General features: G+C 46.2%; 1 protein-coding gene across 1 annotated transcript in view; it reads left to right on the top strand.

Annotated features, from left to right (window-relative positions):
* The first annotated feature begins 365 nt into the window (after window positions 1–365).
* The window catches only part of LOC309561507 (aminoacylase-1A-like), a 39,692-nt gene continuing 23,054 nt past the window's right edge, over window positions 366–17,003 (top strand). Inside the window, exons 1-8 of the mRNA XM_082265461.1 lie at window positions 366–486; window positions 5,860–5,944; window positions 7,507–7,575; window positions 9,368–9,471; window positions 12,188–12,282; window positions 13,606–13,682; window positions 13,842–13,931; window positions 14,088–14,144. Coding sequence (XP_082121587.1) covers window positions 5,860–5,944; window positions 7,507–7,575; window positions 9,368–9,471; window positions 12,188–12,282; window positions 13,606–13,682; window positions 13,842–13,931; window positions 14,088–14,144 — 577 coding nt within the window. The 5' untranslated portion in view covers window positions 366–486. The remainder of the gene's footprint in view (window positions 487–5,859; window positions 5,945–7,506; window positions 7,576–9,367; window positions 9,472–12,187; window positions 12,283–13,605; window positions 13,683–13,841; window positions 13,932–14,087; window positions 14,145–17,003) is intronic.

The raw sequence follows: 17,003 nt of genomic DNA, 5'->3' as shown, positions 1-17,003 counted from the left end.
GGCGGCGCGCACTTGCTCCCCAGAGCCTCACAGGCTGGCGACGTAGATCTATGTTAGGCAGTTGGCAAGTGGTTAAATACCGCCAAAAGAAAACTCTATTTGTGTTAAAAAAAAATGATAAAAATGTCATATGGGTAGAATGCTGCATGACCGCGCAATTGTTATTCAAAGTGGGACAGTGCTGAAAGCTGAAAATTGGCCTGGGCAGTGTCTGGTATTGAAGTGGTTAACCTAAAAATAATCTGATCACATGACTAACAAATATAATAATGAATCTCTGTTGTCACCTGTCGGTATTTATAAACACATCTCCTTAGTTTGGGATTCTCTCTCTCTCTATTTATAGTTATTATTATGAAGAGTTACATTGTAACAGTTGTGTGTCTGCAGGAAGGAGGAGATCGGGGATGGATTGGTGATGCCTGCCTGGCTCTGGTATATAGAGCTCTGCACAGGGTGGAGTAATGATCACAGAAGGTTGGAGCAGTGAGTAAGGGGACAGAGGGGGACAGGAGGGTGGCACTGTGTGTGGCTGGTAAGACCACAGCCGGGGGGGGGGGGTTACAATGTGTGGTGATCTCTGCAGACTTGGGGGGGGGGGGCACAATGTAGCAGTTGCCTGTCTGAGCTGTGACATTAGAGGCTGCTTGTCAGCAGTGATAGAGGATACAGCTGGGAGAAGGGCTGAGAACTGACCCCCCCCCCCCCTCCTGGGGACAGTTTTAGTGGTCTGTGATTGGCTGAGTTTGGGGTCAGCTTCAAGTGTAGGGAACTGGAGAAGCAAGGAAGCCCCTACAGGGTAAGGCATGCTGGGACATGTAGTTCATTGTTGTGTTGTGCAGGGGGTGATAGAGCTCCATGACTCCCATGCGGGGACCTGTACTTTATTGTCAACACTGAAACAATGGGAGGGGGGGGGGGGGCATTAATAAAAATGGGTCATGCTGGAACTTGTAGTTCCACACCAGGAACTCATTATAGTTAATAAAAAAAAAAAAAAAAAAAAAAAAAGTAGTATTCAGAGGGCCATGCTGGAACTTGTAGTTCCACACCAGGGACTCATTATAGGGTAACAAAAAAGTATTATTCAGAGGGCCATGCTGGAACTTGTAGTTCCACACCAGGGACTCATTATAGGGTAACAAAAAAGTATTATTCAGAGGGTCATGCTGGAGCTTGTAGTTCCACACCGGGGACTCATTACAGGGCTGAAAAGGTGATATTGAGATGGGCATGCTGGGAGCTGTAGTTGACTGTCAACCCTGAAGCTGCATGTGTTTGGGGGGGGGGGGGGGGGGGGCGCTATACAGCTAAATGGCTCTACAATGGTTAAGAAAGTATTGATGAGATAGGGCATGCTGAAATTTGTAGTTACACACCAGGCACTCATAGGGTTAAAAAAGTATTATTGAGGGGGTCATGATGGGACCTGTAGTATATTGTGCACCCTGAAACTGCATGGGTTTATCTACACTGTGTGTGTGTGTGTGTGTGTGGGGGGGGGGGGGGGGTGATACAGCTCAAAGGCTCTGCAATGGTTAAGGAAGTATTAATGACTATGAGGGCATGCTGGAACTTGTGGTTCCTCACTGTGGACTCTCATTGTAGGACTCGGCTATTTGGGGGGGCAGGGGTCTAGTCCAGGCACCCACCGGAGCCACAGCTGGGGGGGAAACATGACACAGCAAAACAAGAAACAATATAGCAAGGATGGTGGGGGAGGGGCATACAGGATGCAGAGTATCAACAGGTGGAAGTTTTGCTGGTGCCTTACATAGAGTTGTTAGTTGGACAAATCGGGGTCATTCTTTAGGTCCCCAAACACTTGATTTTTTTTATTTTTTTTTTTTTACTCATCGGGCGATGTGAGAGATTTACTGTTATCTCTTGCATGCGTCTTGGAAAAAAGTAAATTGTTTTTTTTTTTTTTTGCGCAACAATGCACATTTTTGACCCTATAGATTATCTATAATTTATATTTGGCCCTATAGATTATGTATAACTTATATTTGGCCCTATAGATTATATATGAATTATATTTGGCCCTATAGAGCGCATGAAGACCACATAAGGGCTCATTTAGGTGCTGCGTTTAGTTTATGCGCCCATCTAAACGCAGCACTATAGTAATCAATGGGAAATACACACCGCTGCATTCACATAGCGTGCAGAAACGCATACTTGTGTAGTCATTAATTGGAATGGAAAAAGAATTGGAATCACAGTATGCATCGAATCGCATCATAAAGATGCCTAAATGGGAGTGCTTTGGGTGCTTTTTGTATGTAGGATTCTCCTGCCAGCCAGCAAGAACCTGCGTTCCCTGCAGACAATATCCATACGCTCGTGTGAATGAGCCCTAACAAAAAAAAATGAAGAGGCGCACGTGTGACCTGCGCAAGGGGTGTGTCTGTGGGAGATTGTTGCAGGGAACTGTATAGGTGCAGAATTCCCCAATCACAGGGCTCATTCACAACGGGGAGTAGACCAAATGTCCCCCCCCCCCCCAGGGAGGATTATAAAGCTGGCCATACACATACAAAAATCGTTCAAACTAATTTCCAAAAAACGAACCCTCGGCCATGTGAGCGAACAATCACGCCCTCATGTAATGACTGATAAATCGTTCAATGATAAATTAATCAGTTTTTTGTTCGTTTTTTCACATATAGTAAACCCCCCCTCCTCCCTTTCATCGCGGGGGGTTACATTCCAGACCCACCTGCGATCAGTGAAAATCCGCAAAATAGAAATACAATATTCAACCAGTTCTGGACTGGAAGGATTTTCCCCCTTAACGACCAGGCCATTTGTGCCATTCGGCATTGAGTTACTTTAACGGAAGTTTGCGCAGTCATGCGACACTGTAGTGAAATAAAATTGATGTCCTTTTTTTTCCCCCACAAATAGAGCTTTCTTTTGGAGGTATTTGATCATCTGCGCTTTTTTTTTTTTTTGCGCTATAAACAAACAAAAAAAAAAAGTGACAATTCTGGAAAAAATATATATATATAATTTTTTGTTTTTTTTCACGTTCTGCTATATAACATCCCCCCCAAAAAAATGTAAAAATCAAAATTTTTTTCATCACTTTAGGCCAATTTGTTTTCTGCTACATATTTTTGGTAAAACAAAATCGCAATAAGCGTATTTTGATTGGTTTGCGCAAAAGTTATGGCGTCTACAAACTAGGGAAAAGATTTGTCATTTTATTTAGATTTTTTTTTATATTTACTAGTAATGGCGGCGATCAGCAATTTTTAGCGGGACTGCCACATTGCAGTGGACAGATCGGACCCCTGACTGACATTTTTGACACTTTTGGGGATACCAGTAACATTACTACAGTAATCAGTTCTAAAAATATGCACTGTCACTGTAATAATGACACTGGCAGGGAAGGGGCTAACCTAGTGGGTGATCAAAGGGTTAAACGTGAGCCTAGGGGAGTGTTTACTAACTGTGGGGGGAGGAGCTTGTGAAATGATCATAGAGACCTGTGATCCTATATAGATGGATCGCAGGCGCTCTGTGATCATTTCAGAGAAAACGGTCAGCTGTGATTACAATAGCTGACCGTCCTTCTTCTCTCTCAGCGGGGAACGATCGCGGGTGCCTCAGTGGTCATCGCGGCCGCCATCGGCATCGGCTTCCCTGCTGTGTCAGTTGCACGCTTGCTCCCCCCCCCCCCCCAGCACCACGCGTGTGACTGATGTGCTACTACGTCGGTTCGCACAGCCGAGCCAGTTTTACTGCGGCAGGCGGTCGGCGAGTGGTTCAATACACCCTAGGCATGTTTTTAGAACTTTCACTGTACTTTTAAAAGCATTTTAAGGTCTTTAAACACACTTTTAAAACAATAGAAACACATTTAAACACATAAAAGATATTTAGAGAGAGCAAACACATCATAAAATAGTCAAAGACTCAGGCTACGTTCACATGTGGGCGTAGCGGATCGCAGGCAGAATCACAGCGATTCTGCCCGCGATCCGGAAATCATTGCAAATCGCGGGACGCCTGTGCGTTGCCCGTGATTTACAATGGCGCCCCAAACGCTGTGCGATGCCCGTGATTTGCAATAGCACCCCAAACGCTGTGCGATGTTGCCGCGATTTCCGCCTGCCGAATCGCGGTAACATCGCGCAAAAAAAATCGCGGGACGCATGACGCCCCAAAGAAGCTCTTGTACCTTTTTTGGGCGTCATGCGTCCCGCGATTTTGTTTGTGCTATGTTACCGCGATTCGGCAGGCGGAAATCGCGGCAACATCGCACAGCGTTTGGGGTGCTATTGCAAATCACGGGCAACACACAGGTGTCCCGCCATTTGCAATGATTTCCGGATCGCGGGCAGAATCGCGGTGACTCTGCCTGCGATCCGCTATGCCCACATGTGAACGTAGCCCTAAAGTTATGCGGCACACCGTATACTGTAGGGAGACACGCTGAACTGAGACAGAGCAAGGCGAGCAGCGAGATGCTTCTAGAAAACAGCCAATCAGGGGCCAAGAAAACCATACTGACGCTCTGATTGGCTGAATGGGTACGTACGGCTTTTCTATTGTGACGCGCAAGATATGAACTCATAAACAATGCTGCAAATGCCGCGAAATGGCGAAAATATATACAATATCAAAATGAATATGAACTGCTAAAACTGAACCGCGATATAACGGGGGTTTACTGTGTACCGAGTGCAAACAGTTTGGATGAGAAACTCATTAACCTTTCAATTTATTCTTCGTTCGGCAGAAAATTTCCAAACTTGTCCTTTTTTTGTTTTTTTTGTTTTTTTTTTGGCTCAAAAACGTCACAACTGATTTGTGCCCATTAACTGGCCGAGAAACTAAAGAACTGTTCAAATGACCGAATTTTGGCCGATTCTTCGTATAGTGTATGGCCACCATAAGTCCCAATACTTTGTCCACGCAGCAATTTATTACCATTCCAATCAGATAATCAGTAAATTAAAGTGCATAGTCCTCTGAGGAAATGCAACATTGAGAGGCACCGCCCCTTTTTGCAAGCATGGAGTGTATGAAGAGCCTGCAGTGCTTGGTGATGATTTCATGAAATATATATATATATTAATTTTTTTTTTTTTTTGTCGACGGTGTGTATGTATATATTTTTTGGTGTGTGTGTGTGTGTGTATATGTGTGTGTATATATATATATATATATATATATATATATATATATATATATATATATATATATATATATATATATATATATATAATTTTTTTTTTTTTTTTTTTTTCAGAATTGTCACATTTTTATTGTTTCTAGCGCAAAAAATAAAAATCGCACAGGTGATCAAATACTACCAAAAAAAAAAAAAGCTTGATTAGTGTGGGGGGGGGGGGGGAAACATCAATTTTATTTGGGTACAGCGTTGGGTACCATACAGTTGTCAGTTAAAGTAACGCAGTGCCAAATCGCAAAAAATGGCCTGGGGTAAGTCCTTCTGGTCCAGAAGTGGTTAAGGATCATTATTTTTTAAATGGAGGACGAATAAAGGGTGAATCTCCCTAACCGGGGCACAGACAGCAAGAAAGACCCGACGGGGTTCTAATCCACTCTTCATTCCTATGATACATTCTGAACCTGTAGGACATGCTGGGACTTGTAGTTTCTTCATAGGTAATGCTGGTTAGCCCTCTATTAAGACAAGAACTGGCACTGCCAGGGTTAAGCAGGGTGTGTCTGGCAGGCGTTGGGGAAGGGTGTCTGTAGGTTTGCCAGTCTCTTAGCTGTGGTTGGCACGGCATATACGGAGAATATTGGATTTCTGAGTACAGTTGGAACGGTTGACATTTCTCTACATTTCTATACTGAGAGTCTTGTTCTCCGCAGATGACGACCCCCCCGGAGAACCCCTCCACCGCTCGCTTCCAGGAATATCTGAGGATCCGCAGTATCCAGCCAGAGCCCGACTACGGTAAGAAATGGCGTGCCGCCAATGCAGCTCCCCCCCCCCCCCCCCCTTCCCGGTCTACCGCTGAATATTGAACTCTGTACAAAGCGAAGATCGGAGCTCTGCCAAGGAAAGTTCAGCGCTCGCTCACTGTTAAGTCTGTTTGCTGCTGAACCCCAACAATCCGCTTCTCTTCCTTCTGGTCCGATAAAGCCCTACTCTAGTAAACTGGAATATGATCCATTGCGGTGGAGCCCCTCCTGATGAGTGGGCACAGATCCTCCCTCCCCCCCCCCCCTTATTTGCTAACATAGATTTTGCCCCTCGAAAAGCCATTATTGCTTTAATAAATCAACCCCCCATAGTGAGAGGTTAGGCGGATACAGGGTGGCAGACTGGTAAATATTTGCTGACCTTCAACCTCTGACCCTAAGCTGAGGATGGAGCTTGGAGAAGCTCAATATGGCAGAATGGGAATCCTGCAAAGAAAGTGATATAGGATTATCACTGGATGCTCTTCGAAGGCTTCCTTTTCTTTTCTCTTCCCTATTTTCTCTTGTTTATTTTTTTTTCGCTCTTTCTCTCCTGCTCTCTTTGGCATGCCCCCGCTCTCTCCTGCTCTCTTTGGCACTCTCTCCTGCTCTCTGTGGGGCTCCCCCGCTCTATCCTGCTCTCTGTGGCGCTCCCCTGCTCTTTCCTGCTCTCTGTGGCGCTCCCCCGCTCTATCCTGCTCTCTGTGGCTCTCTCTTGCTCTCTGTGGGGCTCCCCCACTCTCTCCTGCTCTCTGTGGCTCTCTCCTGCTCTCTCCTGCTCTCTGTGGCTCTCTCCCGCTCTCTGTGGCTCTCTCCCGCTCTCTGTGGCTCTCTCCCGCTCTCTGTGGCTCTCTCCCGCTCTCTCCTACTCTCTTTCGCTCTCTCCTGCTCTCTGTGGGGCTCTCCCGCTCTCTCCTGCTCTCTGTGGGGCTCTCCCGCTCTCTCCTGCTCTCTGTGGGGCTCTCCCGCTCTCTCCTGCTCTCTCCTGCTCTCTGTGGGGCTCTCCCTCTCTTTCCTGCTCTGTGGCTCGCTCCTGCTCTCTGTGGCGCCCCCCGCTCGCTCCTGCTCTCTTTGGCGTGCTTCCACTCTTTGGCGCGCCCCTACTCTCTTCTGCTCTCTTTGGCGTGCCCCCGCTCTCTTTGGCACACCTTCACTCTCTTTGGCGCTCCCCGCTCTCTCCTGCTCTCTTTGGCGCTCCCCGCTCTCTCCTGCTCTCTTTGGCGCTCCCCGCTCTCTCCTGCTCTCTTTGATGTGCCTCTGCTCTCTTTGGTGCTCTCCTGCTCTCTGTGCTGCTCCCTGGCTCGCTCCCGCTCTCTTTAGCGCGCCCCTGCTGTTTGGTGCGCCCCTGCTCTCTTCCGCTCTCTTTGGCGTGCTCCCGCTCTTTGGCGCTCTATTCTTTGACTCGAAGCTGAAGTTTCAGGCTGGGAGAAGCTGAATAATGGGGGAAACATGTAAATCCTTCATACAGAACCCTGCAGAGAAATCTATGTATATAGTATTTATAGTAATTTTAGCGGAGGCACTTCATGGTTATTCTTTCTTTTTGTGTTACAGATGGAATCAAATGCTTTCTATTCAAAGCAGCAGAAGAGATCGGACTGGAGAGTAGAATACTGGAGGTCTGTACACTGAGCAATCGGTTTAATTTATCAAAGAGTCTGAAAGGGACGGCAGAGTTGGGCGGCGCGCTCCACGCCTACTTTAAATCTCTACAGCTTAAAGCTGAGCTCCGGGCACAAAACATTTTACTGAAATCTATTCTTTAATAGCTACAAGGGATATAAATCCCCTTTGTGTGCACAAAATGTCTTTGCCAACCCAGTTATTACCTCTTAAAGTAGCAGTGACATCATCATTGTGCTGTACATAGACTATGCAGAGAGCAGAACTGTAGGAGGAGCTCAGCAGGCTCCACCCCCTGCAGAAAAGTGCAGGAGGGGGAGCTGAGACAAGAAGACGCCACCATATTTGTTCAGGCATAATCCAGGGTCGCCATCTACTTCCTGCACTAAGATGTCGGTTTAGAGATGACAGTCATGTAAATCCTGGTGTTTGTGTTCAAAATTGTCCTCATTGGCAAAAGTTCCAATGTTGCAGTCACTGGAGGAGGGGGAGACTGAGGAAATACTTCATCTTGCCTGCAGCAGACAGCTTCTCAGCCTGGACAAATCACTGACTGGGGACCTGACCTCAGTCACTGACTGGGGACCTGACCCCAGCCTAGGCAACGTCACTGACTGGGGACCTGACCCCAGCCTAGCCAAATTCACTTTTACTGGTGAGCTGACCTCAGCCTAGGCAACGTCACTGACTTGGGACCTGACCCCAGCCTAGCCAAATTCACTTTTACTGGTGACCTCATCTCAGCCTAGGCCCAGATTTACTGCTACAAGGCAGCCGTTCTGTGCAGAATCACATGTGTCTATATACGTGATTCTGCAGGTCCGCCTACAGGGCGCTGGCATGCCACTTCTGGTGTGATTACTCGCAGCAGAAGCCAATCAGCGGGGGCCGGCCAATGACTGTCCACCGGCACCCACTGATCGCTGGGAAAAGACCCAAAGTGGAGCTCTGCCTATGTAAACAAGGCAGAGCTCTGTTCTGATAGGGGGAAAGTGATGGATTTTGCATCCCTGCAAAGCACATACCGGAGTAAAAGCACCACGCAGTATACCTAAACACTGGCTAGGCACACATTTAACCCTTTCATCGCCCTAGATGTTTAACGCCTTCCCAGCCAGTGTCATTAGTACAGTGACAGTGCATATTTTTAGCATTGATCACTGTATAAGTGTCAGAGTCCGATTTGTCCACCACAATATCGCAGTCCTGCTATAAGTCGTTGATCACCGCCATTACTAGTATAAAAAAAAAAAAATCAAGTGTGTGTGTGTGTGTGTGTGTGTGTGTGTGTGTGTGTGTGTGTGTGTGTGTGTGTGTGTGTGTGTGTGTGTGTGTGTGTGTGTGTGTGTGTGTGTGTGTGTGTGTGTGTGTGTGTGTGTGTGTGTGTGTGTGTGTGTGTGTGTGTGTGTGTGTGTGTGTGTGTGTGTGTGTGTGTGTGTGTGTGTGTGTATAATATATATATATATTATACCATAGTTTGTAGATGCTATAACTTTTTTGTGCAAAGCGAACAATCTACACTTTATTGGGATTAATTTTTATTTTATTTTTTTTTCCAAAATTGGCGTGTTTTTTTTTTTTTTTCCTTTTTTATAGCGCAGAAAAATGCAGAGGTGATCAAATACCACCAAAGAAAAACTCCATTTGTGTGTGTGTGTGTGGGGGGGGGGGGGGGGGGGGGTAAACGGCCTGGTCATGAAAAAGGGGGGTAAATCATCCGGAGGTCGGGCGGTAAAATGTATGTAATGTGTATATATAATATTTCTGTCTGATTTCTGGTCGTCTCTTGTAGTTTTTCCGGGGAAGCCCATCGTCATCCTCACCTGGACAGGGACGCAGCCTCACCTCAAGTCGGTCATCCTGAATTCTCACACAGACGTGGTCCCCGTGTTTGAGGTGAGGAGGGGGGTGGAGGGGCACTGGATGTTATCAATGATCATCCTGCTGATAATTATGGATAAATGAAGGTGGCTCCGGTCACTCACTTCCTTCTCCAGCATATCGGGGACTTTAAGGGTGAGTTTGTCCCATGGAGCTCTCAGATGTCCTTCCTTTTTGTTTTGTTTTTTTTGTTACCAGCCAGGGGAGTCTTCTTTCCTATGTTTCGGAAGAGGAGTCTCCATCCTCCTGCTGCAATTGGCGACCCTGCACTGTAGTTTTACTGCTGCAGTCCGGGCCAGGAAAAGGGGTGGGCAAGGAGGTACACTGTGGTATTATGTTAAGGGGGGGGGGCACTGCAAGGGGATTGGATTTGTTGGGAGGGGGGGCAGCAGGGGATAAGAATTTTTCTAGAAGGGGAAACTTTGAAAGGTATGCTAGGAGTGCTGATTCAGGGGGATTGGTGTTGAGGGGGGGATTTGGGGGGGCTTGTGCTAGAAGAGGAGATATGGTAGGGGAATATTTCTCCTAGGAAGGGAATTTTTTTGTTGGGTGGGGGGGTGCGCTAGTAGGGATGATTGGGGGGGGGGGGGGTAATCGTGCTAGCAGGAGGGATGGGAGGGAAATTGTGCTGGGGTGGGGGATTTTAAGAGGGGGGAATGTGTACTCAAGAGGAGAAATTTGAGGGTAGAGGATTTGTGCTAGGAGGGGTGTTTTTGTTTTGAGGGGGCGCATTTGTCCTGGGGGATGAGGGGGATCTTAACAGGGGAGTGGACTTGTACTGGGGGGGGGGATTTATGGTGTATGATGTATATAGTAGCAGAGCATCCCACAGAGAGCTGGGACAAGTCCTGTTGTACATCTCCCAGGCTCCTCTCTTACACATTTAGGGATCTCTGATCCACAATCCAGTTCAGGTCTTGGTCCTCTCCCCCAGGCCAGTTTAGGCTCACCTGGGACAGACAGCCAGTGCTCTCAGCCTGGGAACTCAGACAACTGCTGTCTGTGAGAGCAAGAGCATAGCTCCCTACTGTCCCTGATTTGGAACAAGGTCCCTCTGTCCCTCTTTACTCCTCATTTGGGTCTGATCTATATAGTTGTATATAAAATGCACTTTTTATCTTTCAAAAAGTGTTTCACAGTGCCAAACCTTTCATCCGATTTCTAAATTGTTGCATTTGTAATTTTCAAAAGCCAAAATAAAGGAATAGTAGTGGTAAAAAAAAAGTACTTGTGGGTTTAACCATTTTTTTGTGTATATAATTGTCCTTTAGGGGGTGTGGCAGGGGGTGTGTCCCATACCTCCATACTTTTGCTTATAGGTGTCCCTCGTTCCCATCTCAAATAGTTGGGAGGTTGGTAAAATCTTACAAGCTGTATATGTGGAAGCTGGCCAGCTGTAGGCTTGCTCAGCCTGTTAGGTAGGACCTGTATACTTTGTATAGTTCGTGCCGAGACATGGTTAGGTTTTTATTTTGCAATTTTGTTCCTGTTTGTTTTTTCGGAGACAATGTACAGCACTGTATATAGATTTGTATATATCACAAAAAAAAAAAAAAAAACTGCACTGTTTGTCACTACCTTCTTGGATTTGGTATCTGTGCCTGAGAGATTGCTTATCCCAGGGAGCTTTGCACCCGCTACCTGTTCCCCAGCTTACAATAATATAAATTAAAAAATATACGTGTGTGATTTTTACATCTCCGGGTAGGGGGCAGTGTGCGCTTTCCCACTTGACTATCATTGGTTGCTGGGCAATGATTTATGGACGGGACCCACCGATCATCGGAGCGAATGACAGGAGAGAGCTTTGTGCATGTAAACAACACAGGGGTCTCTTCTGACAGCGGCGATGTGCTGGTTTTTGTTTCCCTGCAAAGGAATAAGGGAATAAAAACCGGCACATCCCTTAGTGAAAGTAGCACACAGTAAACTTGGTTGGGCACACGTTTAACCCCTTGCTTGCCAGTGTCATTAGTACATAGTATTCGCACTGATCACTATATTGGTGTCACTGGTGATGTCCGTGGCAGCTGGTGTGTGTGTGTGTGTGTGTGTGTGTGTGTGTGTGTGTGTGTATATAGGTATGTATATGTGTGTGTGTGTGTGTGTGTATGTATGTGTATGTATATGGGTATGTATATGTGTGTGTGTGTGTGTGTGTATGTATGTGTATGTATATGGGTATGTATATGTGTGTGTGTGTGTGTGTGTGTGTGTGTGTATATATATATATATATATATATGTGTGTGTGTGTATATATGTGTATATATATATGTATATACTCTATCATTATTCGTAGGCACTATAACTTTCACGCAAACCAACCAATAAATGCTTATTACGTGTTTTTTTTTTTTTTTTTTTTTTTTTGTTTCTTAGCAGTATTTATTTTTGTGTGTGTGTGTATAGAGATAGAGATATATACATGTGTGTGTGTGTGTGTGTGTGTGTGTATATAATATATATGTATGTGTATATAAATTAAATGTATATATGTTTTTTTTTTGTTACAAATGTTTGGGTACAGCGTTGCATGACCCCGCAATTAAATTAAAAAATTGTCAGGTCAGGAAGGGGAGTAAATCTTCTGGAGCTGCAGTGGTTAAGGCAAATTCCAGCTGGGAGACCTTCTTGGAATGCCAGCATCGTACCTGGGATGGAGGAATGGGACGGAGGAATTGGCTATGCCTGTAAAATAAATTAATAAAACATAACTGTATCGTGTTTCAGGAGTTTTGGACCCACCCTCCATTCTCCGCCCACAAAGATAAAGATGGAAATATCTATGCAAGAGGGACGCAGGACATGAAATCTGTCACTATCCAGTAAGTCAGTAGAGCGGTGGGGGCAGTGGGAGGGGGAAGGTTTCGGTGTGGGAGAGGGAGGGGTTTGGTTCGGCAGTGGGGAGGGAGGGGTTTGGTGCAGATGGAAGAGGTGGTGTTTGAAGTAGGTGAAGAGGGCGGAGTTTAGTGAAGGTGGAAGTGGAAAGGGTGGGGGTTTGCAGGTGGAAGAGGTGGAGTTTGAAGTCAGGGAAGAGGGTGGGGTTTTGCACAGGTGAACAGGGTGTGATTAGGTACAGGTGGAAAAGCTATGGTTTGAAGCAGGTGAAGAGAGTGTGGTGGAAGAGGCGGAGTTTGGTGCAGGTGGAAAGAGTGGGGCTTGGTGTGGGGGAAGAGAGGGTGTTTAAAGCAGGGGAGAAATCAGGGTTTGGTACAGGTGGAAGAAGTGGAGGGGGTGACCCTTAGTGCAGGTGGAAGCGGTGGAGTCTGAAGTAGGTGGAGAGGATTGGCTTTGGTGCAGGTGGAAGAGATGGTGTTTGAAGCAGGTGGAGAGGGGCGGGCTCTGGTTCAGGTGGAGAGGGGCGGGCTCTGGTTCAGGTGGAGAGAGCGGGCTCTGGTTCAGGTGAAGAGGGGCGGGCTCTGGTTCAGGTGGAGAGAGCGGGCTCTGGTTCAGGTGGAGAGGGGCGGGCTATCTGGTTCAGGTGGAGAGGGGCGGGCTATCTGGTTCAGGTGGAGAGGGGCGGGCTATCTGGTTCAGGTGGAGAGGGGCGGGCTATCTGGTTCAGGTGGAGAGGGGCGGGCTATCTGGTTCAGGTGGAGAGGGGCGGGCTATCTGGTTCAGGTGGAGAGGGGCGGGCTCTGGTTCAGGTGGAGAGGGCGGGCTCTGGTTCAGGTGGAGAGGGCGGGCTCTGGTGCAGGTGAAAGAGGTGGAGTTTGGAGCTGCAAGGGTATGGTGCTGGCAGAAGAGGCAGGGTTTGATACAGGTGGAGAGGGGCGGGCTCTGGTGCAGGTGGAGAGGGGCGGGCTCTGGTGCAGGTGGAGAGGGGCGGGCTCTGGTGCAGGTGGAGAGGGGCGGGCTCTGGTGCAGGTGGAGAGGTGGAGTTTGGAGCTGGAAGGTTATGGTGCTGGTAGAAGAGGCAGGGTTTGATACAGTTGGAGAGGATGGGCTCTGGTGCGGGTGGGAGAGGACGGGCTCTGGTGCAGGTGGAAGAGGCAGGGTTTGATACAGGTGGAGACGGCGGAGTCTGGTGCAGGTTGAAGAGGTGGTGTTTGGTGCGGGTGGGAGAGGCAGGGTTTGATACAGGTGGAGAGGGTTGGATTTAATCGCTCTCCCTCCCCTCTCTCATACCTTCACTTTCTATTCTATAGGTATCTGGAAGCCATCCGCCAGCTGAAGGCTGAGGGAGTTCGATTCCCGCGTACCATTCACCTGACCATGGTTCCAGGTGATGTACCCTGGGGTGACATGGGAGGGGGGGGGGGGGGGGGGGTGTCGCATACAGGAAAATCTTTTTACATGGTAGCACAGAAGAATAACCGCACACCACTGCTACTAAACGGCATTAGGAAATGACATTATTTACCAACCTGTATCTCTATGACAGATGAGGAAATCGGGGGTCACACTGGGATGGAAATCTTTGCGGAGCACCCTGAATTCCGAGCACTGAACCCCGGAATTACCCTCGATGAAGGTATAAAATATAAAACTCCTCTTCCTGTATACTGGTGTTATCTCCTTTCCTTTATCTGCCCCCCAGTCTCTCCCCTGATTCTCTCTTGCTCTTTTCTTCTTCTTTTTTTTTCTCTTTTCTCAAGCATTCTCTCCTTTTTGCCTCTCCCTTTTTCAGGTCTTGCGAACCCCTCAGAGGAATTCAGTGTATTTTATGGAGAGAAGTGTGTATGGTGTAAGTAATTTTACCTTTTATTAGTAATCCATAAAATGGTTAATAAAGTAAATATAAAATTGAAAGTGCTAAAAAAAAAACAAAAAAACAAAACACCTTTTAAATAAAAATAACAAACCTGTCATACCTTATACTTGGAATGGTTTTGCACAGAGAATCTCTGATCCTCCCTCTCTACTCGGGTCCTGACCCTCCCCAGTGTTCCTGGCTCCACCCTGTAGCCCTCAGGGAGAACCCCTAAAGAGGGTGAATCTCTCTAACAGGGGCACAGACAGCAATAAAAATTGACAGTGGTTCTAATCCATCTCTGCTCCACCCAAAACTAAAATAAAAGTTTGGCATTAGTTATACTTTAAACAGGTTCCGGACCGCCCGCCGCACAAGCGTAAGCCGACGTAGCCCTATGTTGATCGCGCGCTTGGTGCTGGGGGGCATAGATGCCGATGCACGGTGGCGGTGATTGCCGCTGGGCACCTGCAATCGCTCCCCGCTGAGAGAGGACGGTCGGATGTTATAAACACAGCTGACCGTTCTTCTCCCTGGAATGATCACAGAGCGCCTGTGATCCTTCTATATAGGAACACAGGTCTCTATGATCATTTCACAAGCCCCACGCCCCCCCCCCCCCCACAGTTAGTAAACACTTCCCTAGGCTCACATTTAACCCTTTGATCACCCCTAGGTTAACCCCTTCCCTGCCAGTGTCATTAGTACAGTGACAGTGCATATTTTTAGCACTGATTACTGTAGTAATGTCACTGGTCCCCCCCCCCCAAAAGTGTCAAAAATGTCAGTCAGGGGTCCAATCTGTCCACCGCAATGTTGCAGTCCCGCTAAAGATTGCCGCCATTACTAGTATAAATAAATAAATTAAAATGACACAAATCTTTCCCCTAGTTTGTAAACGCGATAGCTTTTGCGCAAACCAATCAAAATACGCCCATTGCAAATTTTTATTTTTTTTTCAAAAAGGATGAAAAATTGTTATTTTACTTTTTTTTTTTTTTTGCGAATGTTAGATATTTTTTTTTTTTCAGAATTGTCGCTTTTTTTTTTTTTTTATGTTTATAGCGCAAAAAATAAAAATCGCACAGGTGATCAAATACCACCAAAAGAAAGCTCTGTTTGTGGGGAAAAAAAGGTCGCTGGTTTTATATTGATTCAATGTCGCACGGCCGTGTTAAAGTAAAGCAATGCCACTTATGGCCTGATCATTAAGGGGGAAAATCCTTTCGGTCCAGAAGTGGTTAAATAAATATTGAATATAATGTACATCTATATAGAGCTATAAATAACCCCCCCCCCCCCCCCCCCCCCATAAAATATGACCACCTCATTGCTTCATATAGAATTCTAAAATTCGGTTGCGGCATAAAATCCTTTCCAATATATTTGATAAGAAGGGGAAAAGAGGGTTAAGAGAAATTATTCTGAATCTAATGTGAAATATGGGCGGCGGGTGCAGGGAGGGGCTTGTGTCTGCGCCTCCCTGTTGATGGAGCTTTAACTTTGGGGTGGTCAGGGTGATATTCTTTGTGTGGGCCTTTTGGCTAGTTTTCCCCTTGATTTAGTAGTGGGATTGTATCAATCCATACTGTGATACATTGTTTTAGGAGATCCTTTTTATATTACGGTTATTTGCGGGTGTTGCATTATTTTCAGCAGAATGCACTTCTTACATCCAGATTAATATTTTTCAGTTTTTTTTTTTTCCTTTTTTCAGAAGTCTTTACACAGCTTAAAAAGTCACAGGATTTGATCGGATCCTTGAGCTGGCCATACATTATACAATTTTATTACATTCTCTTTAGCATAACTTTCAAGTAGGTAGTGTGAGGTCTGGCCTGATTGCATACAAATTGAAAGTGTTTAGGTTAGACCTCCTATTATATAGTTTTGGTAAGTGCAGAAACACAAACACTAAATAAATAAATAAATATATATTAATTACAGTATCTCACAAAAGTGAGTACACCCTCACATTTTTGTAAATATTTTATTCTATCTTTTCATGTGACAACACTGAAGAAATGACACTTTGCTACAATGTAAAGTAGTGAGTGTACAGCTTGTATAACAGTGTAAATTTGCTGTCCCCTCAAAATAACTCAACACACAGCCATTAATGTCTAAACCGCTGGCAACAAAAGTGAGTACACCCCTAAGTGACAATCTCCAAATTGGGCCCAGTTAGCCATTTTTCCTCCCCGGTGTCATGTGACTCATTAATGTTACAAGGTCTCAGGTGTAAATGGGGAGCAGGTGTGTTAAATTTGGTGTTATCGCTCTCACTCTCATACTGGTCACTGGAAGTTCAACATGGCACCTCATGACAAAGAACTCTGAGGATCTGGAAAAAAAGAAAAAAAAGAATTGTTGCTCTACATAAAGATGGCCTAGGCTATAGGAAGATTGCCAAGACCCTTATACTGAGCTGCAGGATGGTGGCCAAGACCATACAGTGGTTTAACAGGACAGGTTCCTCTCAGAACAGGTAGACCAAAGAAGTTGAATGCACGTGCTCAGCGTCATATCCAGAGGTTGTCTTTGGGAAATAGATGTATGAGTGCTGCCAGCATTGCTGCAGAGGTTTAAGGGGTGGGGGGTCAGCCTGTCAGTGCTCAGACCATACGCCGCACACTGCATCAAATTGGTCTGCATGGCTGTCGTCCCAGAAGGAAGCCTCTTCTAAAGATGATGCACAAGAAAGCCCGCAAACAGTTTGCTGAAGACAAACAGACTAAGGACATGGATTACTGGAACTATCTCCTGTACACTGATGAGACCAAGATAAACTTATTTGGTGTCAGATGGTGTCAAGTGTGTGTGGCCGCAACCAGGTGAGGAGTACAAAGACAA

The sequence above is a fragment of the Pelophylax lessonae genome (assembly GCF_965119305.1).
Source record: "Pelophylax lessonae genome assembly, chromosome: 8".
Classification (NCBI taxonomy): domain Eukaryota; kingdom Metazoa; phylum Chordata; class Amphibia; order Anura; family Ranidae; genus Pelophylax; species Pelophylax lessonae.
This window is presented reverse-complemented; position numbering and strand designations above follow the sequence as displayed.